At 47.7% G+C, this 22,198-nt stretch overlaps 2 protein-coding genes across 3 annotated transcripts; one reads left to right on the top strand and one right to left on the bottom strand.

Annotated features, from left to right (window-relative positions):
- Window positions 1–812: 812 nt before the first annotated feature.
- Window positions 813–8,135, bottom strand: LOC129508670 (WAS/WASL-interacting protein family member 3-like). The gene is made up of 4 exons (XM_055323601.1): window positions 7,497–8,135; window positions 6,732–7,124; window positions 4,279–4,406; window positions 813–4,092 (listed from the first exon to the last, which is right to left on the bottom strand). Exons 1-4 carry the CDS (start codon window positions 8,133–8,135, stop codon window positions 3,819–3,821), a joined length of 1,434 nt encoding a protein of 477 aa, XP_055179576.1. The 3' UTR covers window positions 813–3,818.
- Window positions 7,436–13,931, top strand: TMEM200C (transmembrane protein 200C). Of its 2 annotated transcripts, none has more exons than XM_055324603.1 (2): window positions 7,436–7,868; window positions 10,762–13,931. In XM_055324603.1, exon 2 carries the CDS (start codon window positions 10,856–10,858, stop codon window positions 12,740–12,742), a length of 1,887 nt encoding a protein of 628 aa, XP_055180578.1. In that variant the 5' UTR covers window positions 7,436–7,868; window positions 10,762–10,855; the 3' UTR covers window positions 12,743–13,931. The 2 variants fall into 2 exon arrangements, with proteins under 2 accessions (XP_055180578.1, XP_055180579.1); XM_055324604.1 differs by lacking the exon at window positions 7,436–7,868 and adding an exon at window positions 9,856–10,408.
- The last annotated feature ends 8,267 nt before the right edge of the window (window positions 13,932–22,198 follow it).

Below are 22,198 nucleotides of genomic sequence, written 5' to 3'. Positions count from 1 at the left end.
AACAAATTGTAGGACTCACATGATGGTCACAGAAGCCTTGTTTGGAGACTGAGGAAACCCAAGTTTACTTCCTGCTGGGCACACATAGCAGCTGACCCAAGGGATGCTAAAGCTCTGAATGTAAGGCGGTGACAGAGCAGAGGCCAGAGAGCCACTGCCACCTGTCTGGGACTCACTTGGAACTACAAAGCTATTTGAGGAACATCTCCCTGTCTTTTGGATCTTACCCAAACTTCAGAGGTAGCTTTTACCCTCCATTGTATCTCCAGTATCCAACACGTGATGGATATACTATACCATCATCACCACAACCACTAACATCTGAATCCTGCTGTACAGGCCTAGCTGCCTGCACCCCAAGAAACACCTATGTTGGCAGCTCCAAAATTTCTATACAGAACATGCTTAGGGACAGTGATATGGTGTGATAGGGAACACCAACATAGCAAGTACCCAGTTTTTGCCCCTATATTTTAATTCAGGGGTACTTTTGGGGGTGGCAGAGGTAATGGGGGACCAGGGCACCTCTTACCCACAACTACTCCAAGATGCCACTGATGACCTCATTTCTTCCTCACAACCTTATAAAAGAGAAGTCATAAATCATCCTTTACTGATAATACAACTACACCCAGACACTTAAGTAACCTGCTCAATATCACATGGGTAGAAGAGGGCAAGTTACTTGCATATAAGTGATCTTAATCCAAAGGGTAATCCAAGAACAGAGTAATTTAATCTTTTACTTTTTTAAAGATTTTATTTTATTTATTCATGAGAGATACAGGGAGAGAGAGAGGCAGAGACACAGACAAAGGGAGAAGCAGGCTCCATGCAGGGAGCCTGACGTGGGACTCGATCCCGGGTCTCCGGGATCAGGCCCTGGGCTGAAGGCGGCGCTAAACCACTGAGCCACCCGGGCTGCCCTAATTTAATCTTTTAGAAAGCTGAAATCAGTACTCAAATCCACCAAACTAGTTTTTTCAATAGATGCATAAATCTGCAAAGTCACCAAGTTTTAACTTCCTTCTATTTGAGCTAAAAACCATGCTGGCTGCCCTCTGTAAGAACTGCATATTTGGCTACAGATGTTACACACCTCCAGGTTAGTTATTGAAACTAACAGTTAAAAGCAAATTCTGCGTCACACATGGATGTACACATGCACGCAAAGATGGGAACCGGGTAAATTCTAGTCTCTCATCCCTAAAGTGGGAGGTCTGGACTACATCAGGGCTTCACAAAGTTTGACATGCACACCTATCTGCGCATCTTGTTAAAATGCAGATTCAGCAAGTTTGGAATGGAGCCTCACATTTTGCACATTTCTAGCAAGCTTCCAGGTGATGCTGATGCTGCTGGTCCACGGACCACACATTGAGGAGCAATGGTCCAGAGTACCTGAAGGCCCCTTCCTGTTCTAAGCATCTTGCAGGTCCATCGATGGCATTCTTGGCCCCTGCTCCCCAGGCACGCTACACCTGTCAGAGAGGTCATGTCCATTACTGTTCACCTGCCCAACCCCGTACCTTCACTCCACTTAGCCACTTATCTAAAACTTTTCCAGGTCCAAGGTGGGATCTACATCCATGAGATATTCTTTTTTAAAATTTTTTTTTAAATTTTTATTTATTTATGATAGTCACAGAGAGAGAGAGAGGCAGAGACATAGGCAGATAGAGAAGCAGGCTCCATGCACCGGGAGCCCGACGTGGGATTCGATCCCGGGTCTCCAGGATCGCGCCCTGGGCCAAAGGCAGGCACCAAACTGCTGCACCACCCAGGGATCCCCATGAGATATTCTTTAACTCGCTTTTTTTTTCCCTCTCTCTCCAGTGACTCCAGTCTCCATTGATCTCCTGTCTCCAGTGATCATTTTTCTCTAAAGTCTTCTCTAGCATTGAGATTTACTCTCTTGCCTGGCATCAGTCACTGATGACTTTTGGATGAAATCTAAATGAATTACAGGCTAGTAAGAAGGCCCTGTCCCTTCATTTTTTCTTTCCACAAGAATACTTCCAAATAGCATTTTTTTCAGCCTTCAGCCCTCAATGTAATAGTAGGAAGCATAGTAGGTGCTCAAGAAATACTTGCTAAGTGAATAAACCAAGAATCTAAGAGCTGGACACGTAAGAGGTGTTTCAGAAAATGCTTTGTGGATGACTCAGAGACCTGTTACCCGGGCACCAAACTTGGACTCTGACGTTTCTTTATTTTTGAAAACCACTTCCTTGTCTGTGTTTCTTCTTTCCTGCTGGGGACTCGCAGCAGCTCACATCAAAATTAATTCTGAAAGGAGATCAGACATGTGAGCTCCTATTAGTTCTCGGTAGGACAAGTCTGTCTCTCCATAGTACCTGTAGATGATAAGAAATAACAGGAACGATCTGAGTGTGGACATTTAGGATATGTTCGGGGAGCGTGGGGCAAATTTAGCTGTCGACGGTCCTCGGCTCTTCCACTGATGGAGCCCCCTCTGCAAAGCCCTTTCCACACTCAGCTTTGATCTGCTCTCAGGCCTGCCAACACACCCCGGTTTCTCATCTCAGACCTCAATTATTTTATAAGACACACAATCTAGCTTTGATAGTATACATGGAAAATGGCAGAAGATGCTGGTTGCAGGGGAAAACTGAATGTACAAAAATGAACCCATTTATAAGAGAAAACAACCCCAGTTTTCTCTAATCGAGAGCCTGGTGATTTGTAATGTTCAGAAGAAATGAGGCTGAAGGCAGAGTGCAGGCTGCTTGATATTACCACATGCCGTCTATCTAGGATGGAGGGAAGGCCCCACCTGATGTGTTCTACAGAATGCTCTGCAGACTTTTCATCATCTCCTTTCCTCTGTAGTGAAAGCTTTTGGGCTTGAACTCTTTGACACCTTTCAGAAACACAAGAAATGGGTCTGATCGTGACCTTGACACTAGCATGAGTTTACCCTGTTTCCAAACTGAAGTTCTGGAAAGGGATGCTGAGTTCTGCATCTCAGAGGTTCGTCTGTGGGACTTGGGGGGAGTGGAGGCAGAGGCCAGCACCCGTCCCTTGGGCAGGGCAGGGCTCCATGGGCAAGGATTAGAAACACAAACCGTGGAACCTCTCACCGTGAAGAAACCCAAGGCCAAGTGCTGCCTGTCTGTGGACATGCTGTCCTTGTGCTTCCAAATGTTCCTGCTCTATCCAGGCTCTGCTCAGTGTTTTCCTGCCTATCTTGTTTCCCAAAGAAATCAAATGAGGCTTTAATGTACTGTTACAGTTCACATTTTCTCACAGGCTCTTTCATCCTTTACATGTGCCACGAAAACATCTGTGAGGCTACCAAGGGTATGCTGTGGTGGAGTTGTGGATAAAAGACAGGAGGCTGGACAGCCCGGGTGGCTCAGTGGTTTAGTGCAGCCTTCAGCCCAGGGCCTGATCCTGGAGACCCCGGATCAAGTCCCACGTTGGGCTCCCTGCATGGAGCCTGCTTCTCCCTCTGCCTCTCTCTCTCTCTCATGAATAAATAAATAAAAATCCTAAAAAAAAAAAAAAAAAAAAGACAGGAGGCCCAGTTACATCTAAATTTCAGATAAACAACAAAACGTTTTTAGGTTTATGTCCCATGCGATATTTTTATTTGCTAAACCTATTGCTTAGTTTCTTGCTTTCTTTTGTCCTGCTTTTGCTCATCATGTTGCTTCTTCCTGGCAGGGGACAAAGCCATGAGGAAACAGGAGTTTTACATCTTGTGTTCGACCCTGCGGTAACAGGTTCCTTCCACCGTGTTCAAGATGCCAGAGAGAAGGCCTGAGGGTCCCTTCTGTGATGTCCTCAAAGCTTCAGGCTAAAGAATGTTCTCTTGGTTGTGTCTTCACAGATGAGGGATTTGGCTGTAGAGTGACATGAGTTGGAAAATGGGGTTCCCCAGCAGAGTGAAGTAAAAGGGTCCCGGCTAAGGGCACAGAGAGAGAAGCAGCAATGGAAAGAGTGTTTTGCCTTTGGTGAGTGGCCCTGGGCCTCCGCCATGTGGACAGGCAGCAGAGTTCAATCACAGCAGCTGATTCCATAACCCATTCCAGAGAGACTAAGTGCAGATGCGGTCCCATGTGGCTCCTGATGAATAGGAATAGAATGGGAGAGTGAGGAAAACAAGCTGGGAGCGGGGACTGGCAAGGTTGAAAGCTAAATTTCATGTTTACCACATGGAGGGCATTAATTTATAAAAACTTCATTGGTTTAATCCTCACCATAATGCTAGATGAGGAAACTGAGGCAGGCAAGATTAAGTCATTTACTTACTTAAATAAAGCAGCTGGTTCATGGAGGATACAGACTGGTTCCAGAACCCACTGAACGAAACTGCCTCTGTGTCTGCGGCCTGAGCAATCGGTGATGGCAGGGTGTGTGGAGAGGTTGGCATCACTGAGCTGTTGAAATAAGCCAAACTCTTCTCCCTGCCCACTCCTGGAGACCAAAAGGGGCCTGGGTGGACCCATGGCCTGCCACGGGCTCCTCTGGAGCAGTGCTGGGAGCCCAGGCTGGGGAGCCAGGCCAGGTTGATGAAAAGATCAGAGGAAGCAAATGGGTTGTGAATAAATTATGAAACTGAAAAAAATTACATAAGGATTGTTTTTAAGAAAGAGCAAATGAAAGGTTTCAGGTCAGTTTAGTCCAACTAAAGGAAGCTCATCTTTTCCCCCCAAGGCCTTCATTGCTCTCCTGCTACAGTATGTTGTCCTGAGCTCCGAGTTCTTGAGACACTAATGAATCATCACGATTAGCTGGTCTTAGCCAGGGTGACAGGAGGTATCCCACAATCCCAGAAATCATCTCAACTGAAATGGCTGGTAAACTCAGAAGGAAAATAATTCCAGGGGGGCCAAATAAGATAACTCCACACAACTCAGAAACCCCTAGGAATGTATGTTGATACTATATTATTACAGAGACAATAAAGGACTCCGCTGGAAACAGATGGGATCTGTCTGATTTCCTCTGATACCCTGACCTAAAAACAAAATTACTGAGGGTAGTAACACTCAGGTTAAATAGAACAGTTCGGAGTTCCAAAGAGCTCAGTTTGGAAGGAAGCCTCTAAGTAATAAACCATAAATCTTATTGCGGTCATCACCATAAGAAAAACTGGCTATGTCCAAGGCCTATTTGTCTAGAAAAGGATTCCTTTCTTCTTCCGATCCCTTAAGTGAGTTTTAAATGTGCAAATGATGACTATAATTTATACGGAAATTAGAAACTGCTAATGACTTAATCCCTCTAAAATCCTAATGAAGTTCTGCAATATTATTCTCTTAATACAGCTTGGCAAACAGAGGCCCACAGAGGAGAGGAGCTGCCATCCATGGCCCCTGGCAGCCAGCTGTGTAATGAAATGAGATCTCAGACCCTGTCTTTGCACAAAATACCAGATTATTATTGAGATTCAAGGAATCTGGAAGCTTGGGGGCAAAACACAAACAAACAAACAAACAAACCCTTTACAGATGACAGCTAGACCTAGTTATTTCTCCTTTGCAATGATTTCTCTAAAAGAAAACACTCCAATGTGTAATTTGAAACTTTCCCTTTATATGGCTTGTTTTCTAGTGAAATCTGAGCAGGGACAGAGAGGTGGAAAGAGGTGGGTTCTGAACACCCTGATCATCATCCAGATTCATTATTTGCTTGGAAAGGGTGACAGAGGTCATCCTTTCCAACAGGCAGGTGCAGCGTTTCCTTTCAGGAAACATCTCTCCTTCATCCCCTTCCACTTCCCCAAACATCTCCACCCCACCCTTCCTATTAGAAGGTCCACATATCACTGAACCTGTAAAGGTTTGTGTCCTTATTGTTCTTTTTGAAAGGCAGGTGCCTGTGCTTTAAACACAAGCGAAGGCTGTGTACATTAAGGAGGAACAAATTTGTAAGTGGAACTGTGGCCAGCAAAGCCCTCCTGTGTGGGTTCTGTGGATCCCTGAACAGCAAAACTCAGCATGTATAACACCCACGGCGCACCACCACCACCAGCACCACCACCACCACCACCAGCACCACCACCACCAGCACCACCACCACCACCAGCACCACCACCACCAGCACCACCACCACCAGCACCACCACCACCAGCACCACCACCACCACCACCACCAGCACCACCAGCACCAGCACCACCACCAGCACCACCAGCACCACCACCACCAGCACCACCACCACCAGCACCACCACCACCACCACCACCACCAGCAGCAGCTTTCTGTCTGGACCCCAAAGTTCGGACAGCACTTTCTGTTGCCTCCTCTTCTCTTGCTTTCTCTCCGAATCCTGGTTGCCTCACTTCGGTAGATAATTACAATCTTTCTTACTTTTTCAATACTCCTGTCGTTTTTACTTTGCAGTCGAGAGGACAGAGCGGAGCTAGGAAACAGGATCTCTCCCTCTCTCCCTCTCTCCTTTTTAAGATGACGTAGGGAGTTTGGGTATCCTCCCTACCCCCCGCCTCCGTCCTAGCCCCATTCCCCGAGAAGTAGAGTTTTTCCTTTTCAATGCTCGCTGGTCACCGCACGGGGTGGGGGCAGGAGGGGCGGCCCGGGAAGCACCCCGAGCCGGCCTAAGCCCCGCGGTCCCTCCCGAGGGGGCGGGTCCCAGCGCCGGGCTCGGCTGGGGCGCGGGGGCCTCTGCCCGGGCCCGCGGGGCACCCAGCCGGGGAGGGGGGCGGCTCCGCTCCGGCCGCCCGAGTTCGCCGGGGGACAACTTACCGCGCTGGCTGTGCGTCCACACCGCAAACTCCCGAGCGGGGGGGGGGGGGGAGAAATAGCCCTGGCCGGGTCGTGTCCGAGAGCAGAGGCAACAAAAGAGGAGAGGGCAGGGCGAGGAGAGGAGGGCGCGAGGGCGGGGGGCGCGAGGGCGGGAGGCGGGAGGGCGGGAGGCGGGAGGCGCGCGCTGCGCTCCCCGGGCCCCGAGCGCCCCTCGGACGCCGGCGGGGAGACCCTCCGGGAGGCACGGCCCCGCCCGGGGCGCCCTCCGCCGCGGTTCAGACAGGTAGTTGGAGGGAAAAGAACAAAGCTCCGGGCCGAGGCGGGCGGCGGGCGGCGGGCGGCGGTCCCGGGGCGCCCGGGGGCGGAGGAGGCCGAGGGCCCGCGCGCCCCGCGCTCCCCGCCCCGCGCCCCCGCCCCTCCCGCCTCCTCCCGCGCCTCGCGGCGCTCCGGGAGGCGGCTCCCCCGAAGGCCGGGCGGCGGGTGCGGAGGCGGCGGCGGCGGCGGCGGCGGCGGCGGGGGCGGGGGCGGGGGCGGGGGCCGGCGGCGGGGGGCGGGGCGGGGGCGGGGGCGCCCCGAGCCGCCCAGCCGGGCCGGGTACCGACTGCCATCCTGCCGCATTTCCCTGTGTCATGGCTCCGGTCTCTTAGCAACCGCCGCGAGTCCGGCCGCCCCGAGCCGCGCCAGCCGCCGCCGCCGCCGCCGCCGCCGTCCCCGCCGTCCCCGCCGTCCCCGCCGTCCCCGCCGCCGCCGCGGGCTCAACTCCACCCGGCGGAGCCCGGCGCGCCGCAGCCGCACACAAGAGGCGCTGGGGCGGCCCGGGAGCGCCGCGGCTGGGCTCGCGGGGAGGCGCGGGAGGAGCGGCGGCGGCGGGGACGGCTCCCGGGCAGGATGCGGGCCGCGGAGGACCTGACACTTCTTGGAAACTCTTGGAAATGGCTCCCGCCTCGGCAGCGGAGGGGGCCGCGAACCCGGGGCGGCCGCCTGCCCCCGCCGGGCTGCTGAGCCGCGTTGGGCGGAGGCCCCGAGGCGCGGTCCCTGCGCGCCGCCGTCGGCTCGGGCTGAGAAAAGTTTCTCCATGGTTCCTTTGTGGCGCCCGAGCGCCCGAGCGCCGGCCGCGAGCTGCCCCAGCCTTGCCGGGTAAGTGAGCGGTACCGCCGGCTCGCGCTGCTGCCATTTTGAGCAGTTCGGCGAGCCCTGGGCCCCGAGCCCGCCCTGCCCACCCTGGGCCCGAGCCTCGGGTCGGCCCGGCCGCGCTGCGGGGGCGGGGGAGGCCCCATCCCGGGCGGGCTGCCCCGGCGGCGCTGCCCGGAGAAAGCGAGCTCGGGACTGCCCGCACGTCGCTCCTGCCCGCGTTCTCCTTCCCGAGGCGGACTCCCGGCTGCTGCACTCCTGTGGCTCCGACATAGATAAGCAGCCCAGGTAGCGGGGCCGGGGGCTCGCGGGGGGCCGGGACCTGGGCCGAGTCCCGGGCTGGCCTGGCCGGGGCGCTCCCAGCCCACAGGCAGGGAGCCCCAGACGCAGAGTGGGGCTGAATCCATCATGAGCCGAGAACTTGAATGTCTCTCTTGGAAGCGGTTGTATTTTTAGACATCCCTCCTTTGCTCCCCGCCCCCCGCCCCGTCCTCCACTCCTTAACCACGGAAAGGCCAGCACCAGGCAGTAAATTGCGAGGGCAGCCAACCTCGCCTGCTAAGTTTGCCTCCCTTCATTATGCATGAAGAAAAGCCTCCAAAGGTGGGTCTTCCTGGCCATCTGACAGCTGTCAGTATTTCAGGTCAGATGGCAGTACGTTACGAAGGAGTTCAGCCTTGAGCGGAGCTGAAGGAATGATAGAGTAGGGAGTTAATTACTAGCTATTAGACTAATTTTAAAGGTCTATTAACGATTGTTGAAACCCATTCCAATTCTCCTTACAGTCAGTCTTGCTACCCGGAGCCAAGGCTGCCTTATCTAAGAGAAATACAAGTGGGTATCTTCCTTCTCAAAAATGCTCAGCCTCCTGCTGCACCTGATCAATGCCCAGCCAAATGCTAGCCCTTCCCTAACCTCTGGGAGAGCCACCCCGCCAACTGAGCCTAGCTTTGTTTCTAAAATGTCCGGCTCTTAAATCCTCAAAATAACCGCAGATCTCCAGATTATTGCATTAAAGATGCTGTAGTCTAGGGATCACTTAAAACAGCAGTCTCTATGTTACAACTGCACAATAAATGTGCTTATTTTGGGGGGTGACAGATGAACAGTAGCTACTCTTTTTTTTTTTTTTTTACAATCTGTACTTACTGGTGCAGCCTCTCCTTAAAACAAAATTTTAAAGGCGTATAGATGTATTCTCTCTACCAACCCCTCCCAAAACTACCTAGTATTTCTCTTCACTGCAAACCAACTAAGTTCCAAGGAGACATTAGTTTGCAAACATTGTAAAGAGCTGATTACCGTTTGCTTTTCCACCAGTGGAGAAAAGATTCTGCCTAGATTGACATAATGGAGGGATCAAGGGCCAAAGCTCTTTACCCAGGCACCAATTAAAAGCAAAATTCTTCCTAAGTAATCCCACATTTTCAAAGGGTAATTTATTCTAAAACATGAATTATTTCATAAAGGATAAAATACCAAAAGGCTTGTGAGTGATATCAGAGCCTTTCAAATTCATACAATGCCTCAATTTTAGCATCTCTGTTATAGGAGGGAACACAACCAATGGAACAGAAAATGTTTTACTCTGGGGATCCAGCAGGATTGAAATTTTTAGAAGCTCACAGCTATCCACAAAGATACATCTGTGCATTTACCTACCCGGGCTGTATTATAAACGACTAAACTTCCTATAGGATAGTCCATTGATTGTTGCCACCCTACCTTCCTAAAAATGACCTCATGTGAGAAAGATGAAGAAAAAACAAGCTCTCACTTGTGGGGATGTCATTCAACAAATCATCATTATTATGTAGACTGCTATACCTAGCTAAATGCCTACTCATTTGAATATTAGGATTCTGAAGAGTGCTGTTGGCACATTAAAAAGGGGTCAGAAAGCTATTATGGGAGAGTGGCTGTTTTTTTTTTTTCTTTTTAAGATTGTAATTTTCCCACAGGAGAAAAAAAAAAGATCTTAGAATATTCTAAGGGACTTCTCAAAGTCTCTGATGAGATTTAGCACATGATACCTTTAAGGGAGTTCCTCTGGGGGAGGAGAGGAGGCCAGAAGGAAGAGCTCAGTTACATAACCAGTTACCTAAAACTAAATATTCCACCCCAAGAAGCTGTCCAGATGTTGCAAAAAAAGAGATGAGGAAAAGGCTGCTTGCCTGTAGCTGTAGAAACAGCAAGCGGTGGGAAACAACTTTATGGAGGGATTTATTGTCAGAAGAGTGACGTCGTTCTAGTGTTGTCCCCAAAATGAACTCTTTATTATCTGCAGTAAGTCGTCTGCCTGCCAGTATGTGACCTTTAATTTTCATCCAGTGATGAAAATTGCCTTTGTCTTTATAAAATAATAACTTTTGTGACTGTTTTAGTGACTTTGGGCTAAACATTAACAAATTCCTCTGCTGAGAGCCTTGAGCCTCCTGTACAGCTCCCGTGGCAAGCTTCTGATTCCCACAGGACAAAGGGAGAGGCTTTTGCCAGGAAAGTCCTCAACCACCGCTCTGAGTCCCCACATTTGGTTTCTACTAATGGTCAGCACTTCTTCAGCACTTCTTCAGCTACCAGCGTTGGGGCGGGGGGGGGGTGTTGAGATGAGAGACGCTGGAATATCACCTACAGAGTGTGTGGGATGAGGGGGGTGGGGAAGAAAAGAAGGCGTTCTCTGAGATTGTTCTATCACCTCCTGTCAATGACTGCAACAGCGTTTCTCGGCCCTAATCCAGCCACCCCACCCCCTGGTCTCTACATCCGGCACCCCACTGAGTGGGTGGCCCTGGAGTGGGGGGTACCCCTGTGGTGGGACCTGGGAGCGGGACGGTTGCAGAGCGTGGGATGTTGCTGCAGCCAAGCCTCTACCCTCTGACTGTCTTCCTCTGCTTTGCAGCAGGAGGAGGTGGCGGAGCAGCTAGTGGGCAGCTGGCGCCCCCACTACGCAAGCCTCCGCCCCGGAGACTAGCCCCGCGCGGCCCCGGCTCACCATGATCGCCACCGGCGGCCTCCTGAGGATTTCCGCCCGAAAGCAGGATCCCCTCCGCCCCCCAAGCCAGGTCCCCAAGCGCAAGCGGAAAGCCAAGAGAAGGCGCAAGAACGATGTGGTGGTGGTGAAAGGCAAGCTAAAGCTGTGCTCCATCTCGGGGCTCATCGCCCTCTGCGGGATCCTGGTGCTGCTCGTGGGCATAGCCATGGCGGTGGTGGGCTACTGGCCCAAAGCCAACGGGACCGGCAGGGACGGGGCTAAGCAGCTGCCGCCCGCAGCCGGCGGCCACCGCGTCCCCACCGTGGCCAACAGCAGCAGCAGCAGCGGTGGCAGCCGAAACCGGTCCGGGAGCCCCCTGGGGGCTCGGGGGGGCGTCAACTCTAGTTTGGCGGGCGCGCCCCCGCCCCGAAGCACGCCGCCCGCGCGGTCCGCCGCCCCTGCGGCCTCGTCCCCGTCTGTGGGTCTCTTCTTCCGCCTCTTCTCGGGGTACCTGCACTCCGACAAGCTCAAGGTCTTCGGGCCCCTCATCATGGGCATCGGCATCTTCCTCTTCATCTGCGCCAACGCGGTGCTGCACGAGAACCGGGACAGGAAGACCAAGATCATCAACCTGCGGGACCTCTACTCCACCGTCATCGACGTGCACAGCCTCCGCGCCAAAGACCTGGCCGCCGCCGCCGCCGCCGCCGCCGCGGCCCCCGCCCCCGCCCCCGCCCCCGCCGCGGCGCCCCCCGGAGCCCCGCCGCTCAACGGCTTCCTCAGCTACGTGCAGTCGCGGGGCCTGGAGCTGAAGCCCGGGGGCGGCGGCGGCGCGGGGGACGCCTTCGGGGCGGCGGCGGTGCTGGCCCGGGGCTCGTGGCTCCCCCCGGGCCCGGTGGGCGGCGGCGGCGGCGGCGGGGGGGCCAAGGGCGCCGCGTCCCCGCCCGACCTGGCCTCGTCCCCGCGCTGCCCGCGGGAGCCCCCGAGCCTGGCGGAGGCGGTGTACAGCATCTACCGCGAGCGCTCGGGCGCGGCCGGCCGTCGCCGGGCCGCCGCCGCCGCCGCCGCCGCCGCGCCCGCCAGCAGGGGCGGCAGCCCGGCGCCCTGCAGCCCACCCGAGAGCTGGGGGCGCCAGAGCACCGCCAGCTCCCTCGTGGACTCCTCGCTGAGCGCCTTCGCGCTCCTACCCTTGCACGGGGACCGCGACGGGGACGCGGACGGGGACGCGGACGCCGACGCGGGCGGGGAGGGCGCGAGCTGCGGCTGGCACAGGCCGCCCGGGGAACGTGGCTCTCGGGAGATCCCGCGGGGCGAGCTCGACCTGAGCCTCACCGACCTCCGCGGCGGCCCGGGCGGCACGCGCTGGGCGCCCGGAGAGCTGGGGGAGCCCGAGGGCGCGGCGGCGGCGGCGGCGGCGGCGGCGCGCGCCGCCAGGGGGCAGGGCGGCCGCCTGCCCAGGACCGGCAGGTACGCGGCCCTGCGGCGCCGCAGCACCAGCGGGCTCCCGGACTACCGGGCGCCGCCGACCCCCGAGCCGCCCCCCGCCCCGCACGGCGCGGAGCTGGACTCGAGCCCTCTGGCGCGAGCTGCCTCCCGCTCCCCGCCCCCCGCCGGGCCGGCCTCGCCGAGCCAGAAGGGCCCCGCCGCCCCGCCGGAGGCCGGCCCCTCTGCGGAGTCGGCCCCGCGAGCGGCGGCCCGTCGGAGCGCAGACTGCGAGGCCGCCGCGGCCCCGGGCGCGCCGCAGAGCCCCGGGGAGGGCCCCGAGGAGGGCCCGGGCCGGGGGCGCCCCGCGGCGCAGCCACCTCCGCCCGCGCAGAGGCACTTTACAAACAAGGAGAAACTTTTCATGATCTCCCGCTCCCGCGCCGTGGCGGTCGAGGACGGAGACCTGGAAAGCACTGGCATTTAGGGAGACAAGCAGCGAGAGCGCGGGAAGGAGCCAGAGTTGGGCAACCGCCCGCTTGAATCGGCGAGTTTAACCTTTCCCGGGTTCCTCGTGGACGTACCCGAGGAAACCATCCAACACCCAAAGAGCTGCGGAATGTTATCCTTGAATTGCGTTCACAAGATTCCTGTAGATAACTCCAAGCAATTATTATTATTTTTTAAAACAGCAAACTGGTCTTTTATGTCCGATGGTGATTGTATGTTCCATGAAAACCAAATGTATTAAAAGGTCAGCAATCTAGTTCATTAGATAAAACTCTCTTAATTTTCTTAGGATCAAAATAATATATATTTTTTTGAGAGTAACTGCACTTTACTCCAACTGCCCCCCGCCCCCCCCCCAAATGGGGTCATTTAACCCAACCCTGTCCTCTGCCACTGGTTTTGTCCCTAGCTGCTTGTGAATGACAAGCTTTCCTTCTCCTGTGCTTTTGTGGAGCATAGAAGGGTTTGTCTGAGTTCCTTGAGAACTGACCTTACTGAAGGAAGTCAAAGCCAGAAGCAAGAGTGTGTCAGGGAAGAGCACTTTCCTTGCCCCGCCCCTACTCTGCTCCCAACAGCCCAAAGGCCTCTTTATTTTTTAAAAGGGTATTTACATTTTGCTACTAGGGTATCTAACGGAGAAGGGGAGGGGCAGCATCCAGATGGATTGTTACATTCCTAAGTACACTCTACCAAGTACACAATACTTTATTGAGTATTATCACTCCTGTATTGCAAATAGCGTTATTAAAAATCTTTTTTTAATAAAAGAAGTTTCCAAACAAAGACTTAAACATAATATCGCTTCATTTTGCCTTGGAACTGATACTTCTAACACACATGCAGCATCGAACAGGTCAGCTGGTAAATCTAAAATATTTTGCTATGTCACTGTATATGATTGTAGCTATCCTCCCTCCAATGCTCCACGCTATCATGACTCCATCCATTTCCAGTATATTTTTAACTTTTAAATATAGGGTAGTATTGAACATTTGGGAGTTTCTCTTTCAAATAGAATGAAACATTAAATAAATAGTAATTTTCCGTAATACTTCCAAGTTTACCTCAAAGTATTAATCTACAGAGCACCAGGCTTATTAATGGCCCCTTTTCATCCTCTTGGATTTTTTTTTTTTTTTTACTTACTTGGTTTTGATTTTAAGTTCATGACCTTGACTCCATGGCCTACATAGGCTAAAAAGGTAATGTTTTAATAATTTGGTAGGTAGTTTACACTTGGTTTCACTAAAAGTCAATTAGTCACTTTTCAAGAACAGTAAACAACGTACCTTTCTGATGCCCTCTCCCTTTGGATGTGAAGGCTGAGAATCTCAAGAGTGGTATTACTTTTCTTTTGGCCATTCGGGCATGAGGCTATCACTGTAGGAGGCTCAAATACTGATTTTAAAGGAAAACCAGTGAACGATGTGGTCGTGTTAGTCCCCAAGGATGAAGCACTGGGTCCAGTGGAAAGAGAGCAGATTCAGGAGTGAGACTAGGCCCCTAGCTCTCAGCATTTGCTAGCTGTGTAGCTTTGAACAGTCACAAATGCTGAGTCTCAGTCATTCATTCTATCAAATGGGGATAACTAGACATACCTCATGGAGGTATGAGGGGGTGGGCAAGGAGTTATGCGTACAAAGGGGAGCAGAGTACCTGGCTCAGACTGCGTATTCAGTAAATGGTTATTGTAATTATTATTGTTATCGTTATAATAAGTTGTCTGCATGCACGCTGTAGAAGAATAACCCTTCCTTCAAGTTGAGCTCAAGAAAGCCTGGCTAAAATCTGGAATATCCACTTACTATCTGCATAACCTTAGGCAAAAAACTTAATCCCTCTGGGCCTCTGGTGGATGATATAGTCCCTCGGATTGCCTTCAGCTCTAGAAGCTTTACTTCATTTCAGGGTATTTGTTTTGTCCTGGGTATAATCATATTTGTACATACAACCTTGCAAAGTGAATATACTTTGTAAACTACCATTTTAGTGTGACATTCCGTAATCAATTTAAAAGGACCTAATTTATTTCCAGATTGGATCTGTAATTAATCTTATCAACTCACTCTAAAGCTGTGGATTCATTTATTTGGCTCTTCTATAGGAAAAGTGAGTTTCCACTAGTAAGAGCAACAAGCAAGTGTAATGATACCTCCAGACAGTGTTAAATTTCATTGGCCTCATTTGTTTTATCATACTTCCCCCCCTAAATTTGTAATTTCCCTAGTTTCTCTTCTCCATTATCTTGTATAGTGGGTAATACACTGAGAGAGTTTGGCGGGTTGTTTTAAAGGGAAAACAGGCGCCAGTGCTCTAAAATGCTGTTTCCAGTCCTCAGAAAATGCACTGTAAGGCATTTAGCAAATTAAAAAGCCACTACCTCTTAATTTAACTAGAGAGGTGGAGAGAATAATATTTATCCCTTACAAATAATATTTATCCCTTGTCTTAGAAAGTTCAGTCCAACCAATTGACTAGAGTTAACAATACTGATCGCCTACTTATATAAAACAGATTGAACACTTGTAGTTCGTATTGATCTTGTGGACTCTGGTCCTCAGAAATTAAATAACTTTGGTAAACTAGCTTAGTATCAAATCAAATCTATCTTATCTATTTAGCAATTTGACTAGGTCTTTTTTTTTGTGTTTTCCCCTGAAGATAAAGAAGTCTAAGCTCAGTTTTTCAAGCCTTGGGAGGAGCTCAGGCTTTCATCAGACCTCAGAAAGAATCCTCTGCGATTATGAAGGTGGTAATTTATAATCTTCCCTTTCAGAGTATCAGAGATCTGCAATAATGCTAGATTTCTACTCACTACTTACTGTGGGCCAAGTTCTGTCCTACATGCTTTATATATATCATCTCAATTACCCCTCATGGCAGCTCTAGTGAAGTAACCTCATATTCCCCATTTTACAGAGAAAGATACTGAGGTCAGGATGGTGGAGGGCTCGCCCAGCTTACACACCTGCTAAATGGAGGAGCCAGGATTTATACAGAGTTCTGAGGATTATCTGGACCTGTTGGCAGATGCAGAACTGAAACTGGCATTTCTGGAGACCATCAGAATATTTTCTACCTACTTAGCTTCCTGCTAAATCCTTTCCCAGAAACTGTACTTAAGAGACTTGCAGAGAAGTGTTAGGAGGCACAGCCAGTTTAAAAGCTGGAATCTGTGTTTAAGTGTTCAGGGTGGCATGAACAAGGTTTTTCTCCATGTGACTTGGCAGGAATTCTTGGGCTCAAATCAATCAGGATTATTTGGAGGGACTTTAGAGATCATGGAATTTATCCCCCCTTTATAAATGAGGTTGCTAAGAATTAGAAAGATGGGACAATTTGTTCAAAGGTAAAATAATTCTAAAAATGTTGACACATGCATCCATCCTCCCCCACCGCCCCATATTTCTACCCTGTACTAACTAGTTGGGTGACAGTGGGCAAGCTACTTAGCCTCTCTGTGTCTCAATTTCCTTTTCCATCCAATGGGAATAATAATATTCCCTACCTCTCAGGACCTGACCAAAGATTCAAAGAATTACTATCTGTGTAGAGCATTTGGGACAGGCTTGGCCCATGGAGAGGGTCATAAAAAGTTTTACTTAAAATAGAATTAAGCTGTTAAAATCATTTTGTATTACCTTCCTTTTTATTAATGGAATAATTTCCGGTTTAAAAATCTAAAGTATGAGGCAACAAAGCATGACTTGGATGGGGGGTCACATAACCTTTACCTGAGTTTCCACATCTATTAGGTGGAGAGAATAAAGAGCATCTGACTCATGAATTTAATTATTTAAATGAGGGCTAAATAAACTAATATCCTCAAAGAACTTAGAATCACTCCTGGCACAAATAAACCTTCAGTCAATGTTAGCTGCTATTTTTAAGGCAAAATACAGAAAATTAATTAGTAGGCTAAATATACTACTCACTTGTTAGGGACAAACTTACCCTGCACTGAGAAGTCTTTATAGTTTAAATGTATTAGGAAGAAAAATTGGACCTCAAGAAATGAGAAGCTCGGCCCCTGCAATGTCCCCAGTAGAACACAGAACTACTGAGAGCTAGGTATGGGCCCTCACGGTCCCATTGTCATAACATTATATAATTATGAAAGTGGCCACAAACTGCTTACATGGCTCTATTTCATGAGTATTCCTTTCCGACCACGGAGGCTGGCTGAATCAGGAAGGTCGGGCCAGCCCTGCAGTCCAGGCCCCTTTCTGTTAGAGGAGGGACCTGGGAGGATTGCTCCAGTGAAGACCTACATGGGGCAGGGGCCTGTTGGTCTATTTACATTTCTAGACAAAAGGTTTTTTTCCATACTGGTTTTCTCTTTAGTCATTTTGATTTCTTTTTGAAGATGGGGTTTTGAATTTTTCTTTTTGAGTTACAGAGCTTAAAAAAAAAAAAGCCCTCCAACAACATAAAATTAGAACAAACAAAGTTGATGAATGTGCATTTGGTCAGAATAGCATTTTTGTCAAGATACAAAAACACATTTTATGTTCAAATAAAGAATAGGATTGATATTTGTGGAGTTTGTTTTCTATAAATCCAGACTATTTATTTTTTATTTTTCGGGTAAAAATCACTGGGTGAATATTGAGACTAAGTTTTTGAATGACTAGCTCTGAAAAGCATTTGGAGACTTGTTTCTCTTCTTAGGGAAATCATCTTTGAGGTTATTTTTTTTTATTTCCTTCAAAAAAGAAAGTCTCTTTAAATGGATGTGCAAATTGTTTTTTTATATATTAAGTCATCACAAATTGAGGGGTCCATTTGCATTCACAACTTCAGTCAAACACTGCCTGCCACTCGCCAAACCAAGTGAGTTTCTTATTATGTGTGTCATCTATTTTATGATGTCAGAAAAGCACTGGGCTGTGGATCTATATATGGTCAAGAGACACAGTCGGAGTTATAAATGACTGCCCTCCTGGGAATTTAGCCTTCACCCCTGAGCCGGGGGGCACGTTAGGATTTCTACCACCTGAAAATATATTTATTCAACTTTAAACTGACTCTCAACCCACCCCATCAATAATGCCAGCCTATGTTATGGCCCCGTATGACAAACAGGATGGGCGGCTGGCTGATTCATTGCTAAGAGAACAGAGTGTTTCCTGCTCCTGATGTTGCCAGTCAAAAGGCTAAAAAAGCTTATGCAAATTCACCTGCAATATCATGAAGCAGCATGCACCTGTCTCAATAACCTTCATGGCTTTACCTTTGCTTCAGACTCCACGCTGTGACTGAGCCCCATTAAGGGCAAGAAGGTTGACTGTCAATCACAAGGGAGGAAAATAGGAAGCAGACCCAGAGGTGGAAGAAAAGGAGTCCTGTGAAAAAAGAACAAAAAAAAAAACATGAAATAAGATTGAAGTCACAATGAAAGCTTTTTGTTTCACATATGAGTACGTGGTCATTTGGTTTGGAGATCATGGGTTTATAGACAAGTGTCTTAAAATGAAACATTACAGTCACTTTTATTCCTTAGAAAATATTTTTTCAGCAAATGCATGGTTGGACATTAATTTGTATAGTTTTCAATATTTCAGAAATTCAGCGCAACATTGTGTCACTGACACAAATCCACTTATTCTAAGAATTGCTAAACATCTAATTATGTTCGATAATGGAAAAGAAATGGGAAAATATAAAAAAATTGGTCTTACATTGAGAAACTTGAGTATCTTTATGTCTATACTTTCAAAGAATGAAAATATCAGTTATAATTGGTGTATTAGGTCAACTGAAACAAGGCAGGCCAAAAAAAAAAAAAATACTTTGCGTTAGTGTAGGTCTTTGGCCATTGCTTTGTTTTATGTGGTAACTGCCTTATTACTCTGTTTTTCAGACATAACTGAAAAGAAATAATTTCTTTTCACTTGTAGGAGTAAACAGCTTTGTCTGAGGCAGTGAGTTGCCCTTTCAGTAAAATACACACTTCATTTTGGGTTAAATTGTTCTATCTCTCTTTCAAGATACATTTTTACCTGCCTATCATAAGTCAGGCAGGCACTTTGTTGGGTGGAAAGGATTAAACTTTAAGACACAATTCCAGACCACCGGATCTTGCAGATCTTCTTGACACAGGCACGTAACCGATGATTTGAATATAACGTAAGTGTCACAGGTATCATGATGTGATGGACCCTGGCAGATGAATCTTGAGAAATGAAGAAAATGTCAGCGAGGTACAAGAAGGTAGGAATGATGTGTCAAACGGTGGAATCAGCCTGAGCAACTACATGGACACAACACAATTCAGCAAGCTAGATATGTTTCATAAGACAACTATACTTGACTTTTCCTAGAATCCCCACAATTTCAGAGGGACGTGTTTATTTCGAAAAAACAAAAAACAACAAAAACCCAATCTATTTGTCTATCTATCCCCTTTTATCTGTAGTAGAAACATTCGGAATTAAGGTGGAAGTGATTTGGGCATTAAAATACTCCAAATGTGTATTCTTTACCATTAGACATTTAATTATTCCCCATTTGTAACTGACTTCAACTAGCAAGAATTCTTTCCTGAGAGGTATCAGTACATGGATGTTTATTCCATATTCTCATTGGAACTAAACTATATTTATGAGCAAGAATGATTTGTGCTGAGTTATATACTGCTTTAAAATAACAATTTAGGGATCCCTGGGTGGCACAGCGGTTTGGCGCCTGCCTTTGGCACAGGACGCGATCCTGGAGACCTGGGTTCGAATCCCACATCGGGCTCCTGGTGCATGGAGCCTGCTTCTCCCTCTGCCTGTGTCTCTGCCTCTCTCTCTCTCTCTCTCTCTCTCTCTGTGACTATCATAAATAAATAAAAATAAAATTAAAAAATAAAATAATAACAATTTAATTTTAATGTTCAAGTCCTGGAAATCATTTCTCTAGATGTGTTATAAAGGGCTAAAGCTGAGTGGGGAACCTGCCATTTGGCAATGTTTGTGTGTTTCCAGCATGCTGGATAATGTTGCCTTGATCCCTGTGCTGTGAGCGTTGGAAACAGCATAAACTTAAGGATATCTTAGTACAGGGCATTTTTACAGAACTTAGACATGGTAACTGAATGTATTTCTATGTCAATTTGCAAAATCATTTATATCAGATCAAAAATAATTTATCCTTGTTAATTAAGCATCCCATTTGGATTTTTTCTCACATCCATGTTCCTAGCAAAAATAAAGATTATTTCAGGCCTAGTTATCCTTTTGCAAATGTGTATGAGATATACACCAAAAAGACCATGCTTTCTAATTTCTAAACAGGCAATAGTTTGGGGATGGTTACTGAAACCAGATTCAGCCAGAATAATTGTTCGACACTGTATGAGTGCAGCCTAATAATTCATTTACTCACCAAACTGCCGACTAAAAGATAGCTCCCCGCCTCAAAAAATCTACTTTTCAATATAAATATTCTATTAAACAAAAATATAGTATCCTTCTGTTTTTGGGAATTCCCCACATTTGTTTCCTCCAGGCTCTTTTTTAGAGCTTAAAACAGTGAAGGCAAAAATATATAATGTGTTTATTCTTTTTTCTAATCCACGAGAGTGAGAATTTTGCAAAAGCGCTTTCCCTTGCACATAAAGTTCAACAGATATTATCAATTGCAATTTTATTGTCAGAGCCACTAAATAAACCCTTCATAGAGATATATTTATGGATAAGAGGCTTATAATTTGGAAATACTGATAGATAAAGTACTATGGCTAATACAGCATGGTAAATGATGCCAGGAAGCAAATTGAACTCTTGATAGAGCAAGAAAATTCAAAAGACTAATTTGGTGACCGAACTGCTAATCCTTCTGCTTATATAACCACACATCTCAATGTGTTTGGAGCACAAAATATTACCTCAGTGCTTGCACATTTGATTGTACAATTTCTTCCATTTGTATCCTTAATTTCCTTTCAGTTTCATGCCTGAGAACATTTCTTGAATTATCAGTCTTGCTTGCTTGGGATTACTAATTTAGAAAAAAAAAAGAATGCATTTATAATAATATTAGCAGAAGTAATAATAATAACAATGGGCTTAAAGGAGACCAAAAAGTAATTTGAGTACCTTACTAATAACATAGTAATTGCACTCAATTTTTTATATCTTCTCAAATAGAGAGAAACGTGCTGCCAAAAAGCCAAACCACGATGAGAGTGCATGTTTGCAATCTCCTCATTTCTTACATCCCACAAATGTTGGACGCTCAAAAACTTTTTTATTTTTACGGTGTATTCTAAGCTGGGATATGGGAGTGAATGTGTTCCAAAATTTCTTTTATTACAAAGTGGATGAGAAGGAAATTTAATAATGCTATAACTGCTTTAAAAAAATGCCAGCCAATTAAACATTACACTTACAAATAAATTGAACAGAGCATCTGGCTAGCCTGTAAGTATGAATCATCTCCAATGGAAGTACCAAATACTAGCAAAATAAATATAAATAAAATGATACAAAAAGAAAAAAATCGTATTTCAGGCATGATTAGAACCATGAGTAAAAATAATCCAAGTTGATGTGTAGCAATTTCTAATGCAACATAATTTTAGAAAATTATTTAGTGATTGTATAACTGTGACATGCCTGGAAAATGTTAATTAAACTGGTTTACACAATGGTTGAGATGTATAATTATTTAGCCATGCTCCCACAGTCATTTGCAAGGAAATTGTAAGCTCCAATTCTAAAAGGCTGTTGTGGATTGTAACCCCTGGAGCTGGTGGTTGAATGTATAGCCTTTTCTAGCCCCTGAAAGTGAAGAGGTCCTCAAAGTGTCACAGGCCTGCCTCATTCTTCTCTGATTTCCTTTACGCATGTTAGGAAAAACAACTTCACTGGAAATCCCAGTGTTGTTTAGCTTACTTCGTTCATGGAAGGACAGCAATAAGATACCACTTGGGTGTCAGAATGAATAATCCAGCCACTGGATTTTTTGACTCATAGGTACTCCATAAAAATCTTAAAGACAGGAAGGAGAGACTGTTGAGAAGATGAGCCAGAGAACACATCTTAAATCTAGAACATTTTTACCGTAATGTCCTAAAACTCATTAGAGTGCCTGAGATTGATTTCTGGATCTTGGCCTGGAATTTGGGAATCAGGCTGTTGAAATGAAAACTGAGATTGATGATGGAAGCATTAAGTGGAAGGATACCATTAAGTGGAAGGAAGCATTAAATGGGATCTTGAGTTGCAAAAGTTACAGACCAAAAAGGTCTCAGATGTGTGCACATATGATATGCATCAGTAAACTTATAGCAACATAAAGCAAAGTCATCTTTGCAACTCACTGCCTTACGGTGAGGTCTGTGAAAAATCACACGGTAGGAAAATCCTTGCTTCAGTTCTCTGACACAGATGGCAACTTTAAATTATCAGCAAATACTCTAACTTTATTTCTTTGCAACAGCATT

The sequence above is a fragment of the Nyctereutes procyonoides genome, unplaced genomic scaffold (genome assembly GCF_905146905.1).
Source record: "Nyctereutes procyonoides isolate TBG_1078 unplaced genomic scaffold, NYPRO_anot_genome, whole genome shotgun sequence".
NCBI lineage: Eukaryota > Metazoa > Chordata > Mammalia > Carnivora > Canidae > Nyctereutes > Nyctereutes procyonoides.
This window is presented reverse-complemented; position numbering and strand designations above follow the sequence as displayed.

Excerpts from the sequence above, each read along its gene's own strand:
- LOC129508670 (XM_055323601.1), bottom strand. The coding sequence starts at position 8,135 with ATGTCGGAGCCACAGGAGTGCAGCAGCCGGGAGTCCGCCTCGGGAAGG. Across the intron at positions 7,125-7,496 it reads GGCGCGCCGGGCTCCGCCGG|CGCGGGGCGCGCGGGCCCTC; the intron begins GTGGAGTTGAGC and ends CGGGGCGGGGAG. Across the intron at positions 4,093-4,278 it reads GAACCAGCTGCTTTATTTAA|GAGCCACATGGGACCGCATC; the intron begins GTAAGTAAATGA and ends CCTATTCATCAG.
- TMEM200C (XM_055324603.1), top strand. The coding sequence starts at position 10,856 with ATGATCGCCACCGGCGGCCTCCTGAGGATTTCCGCCCGAAAGCAGGAT.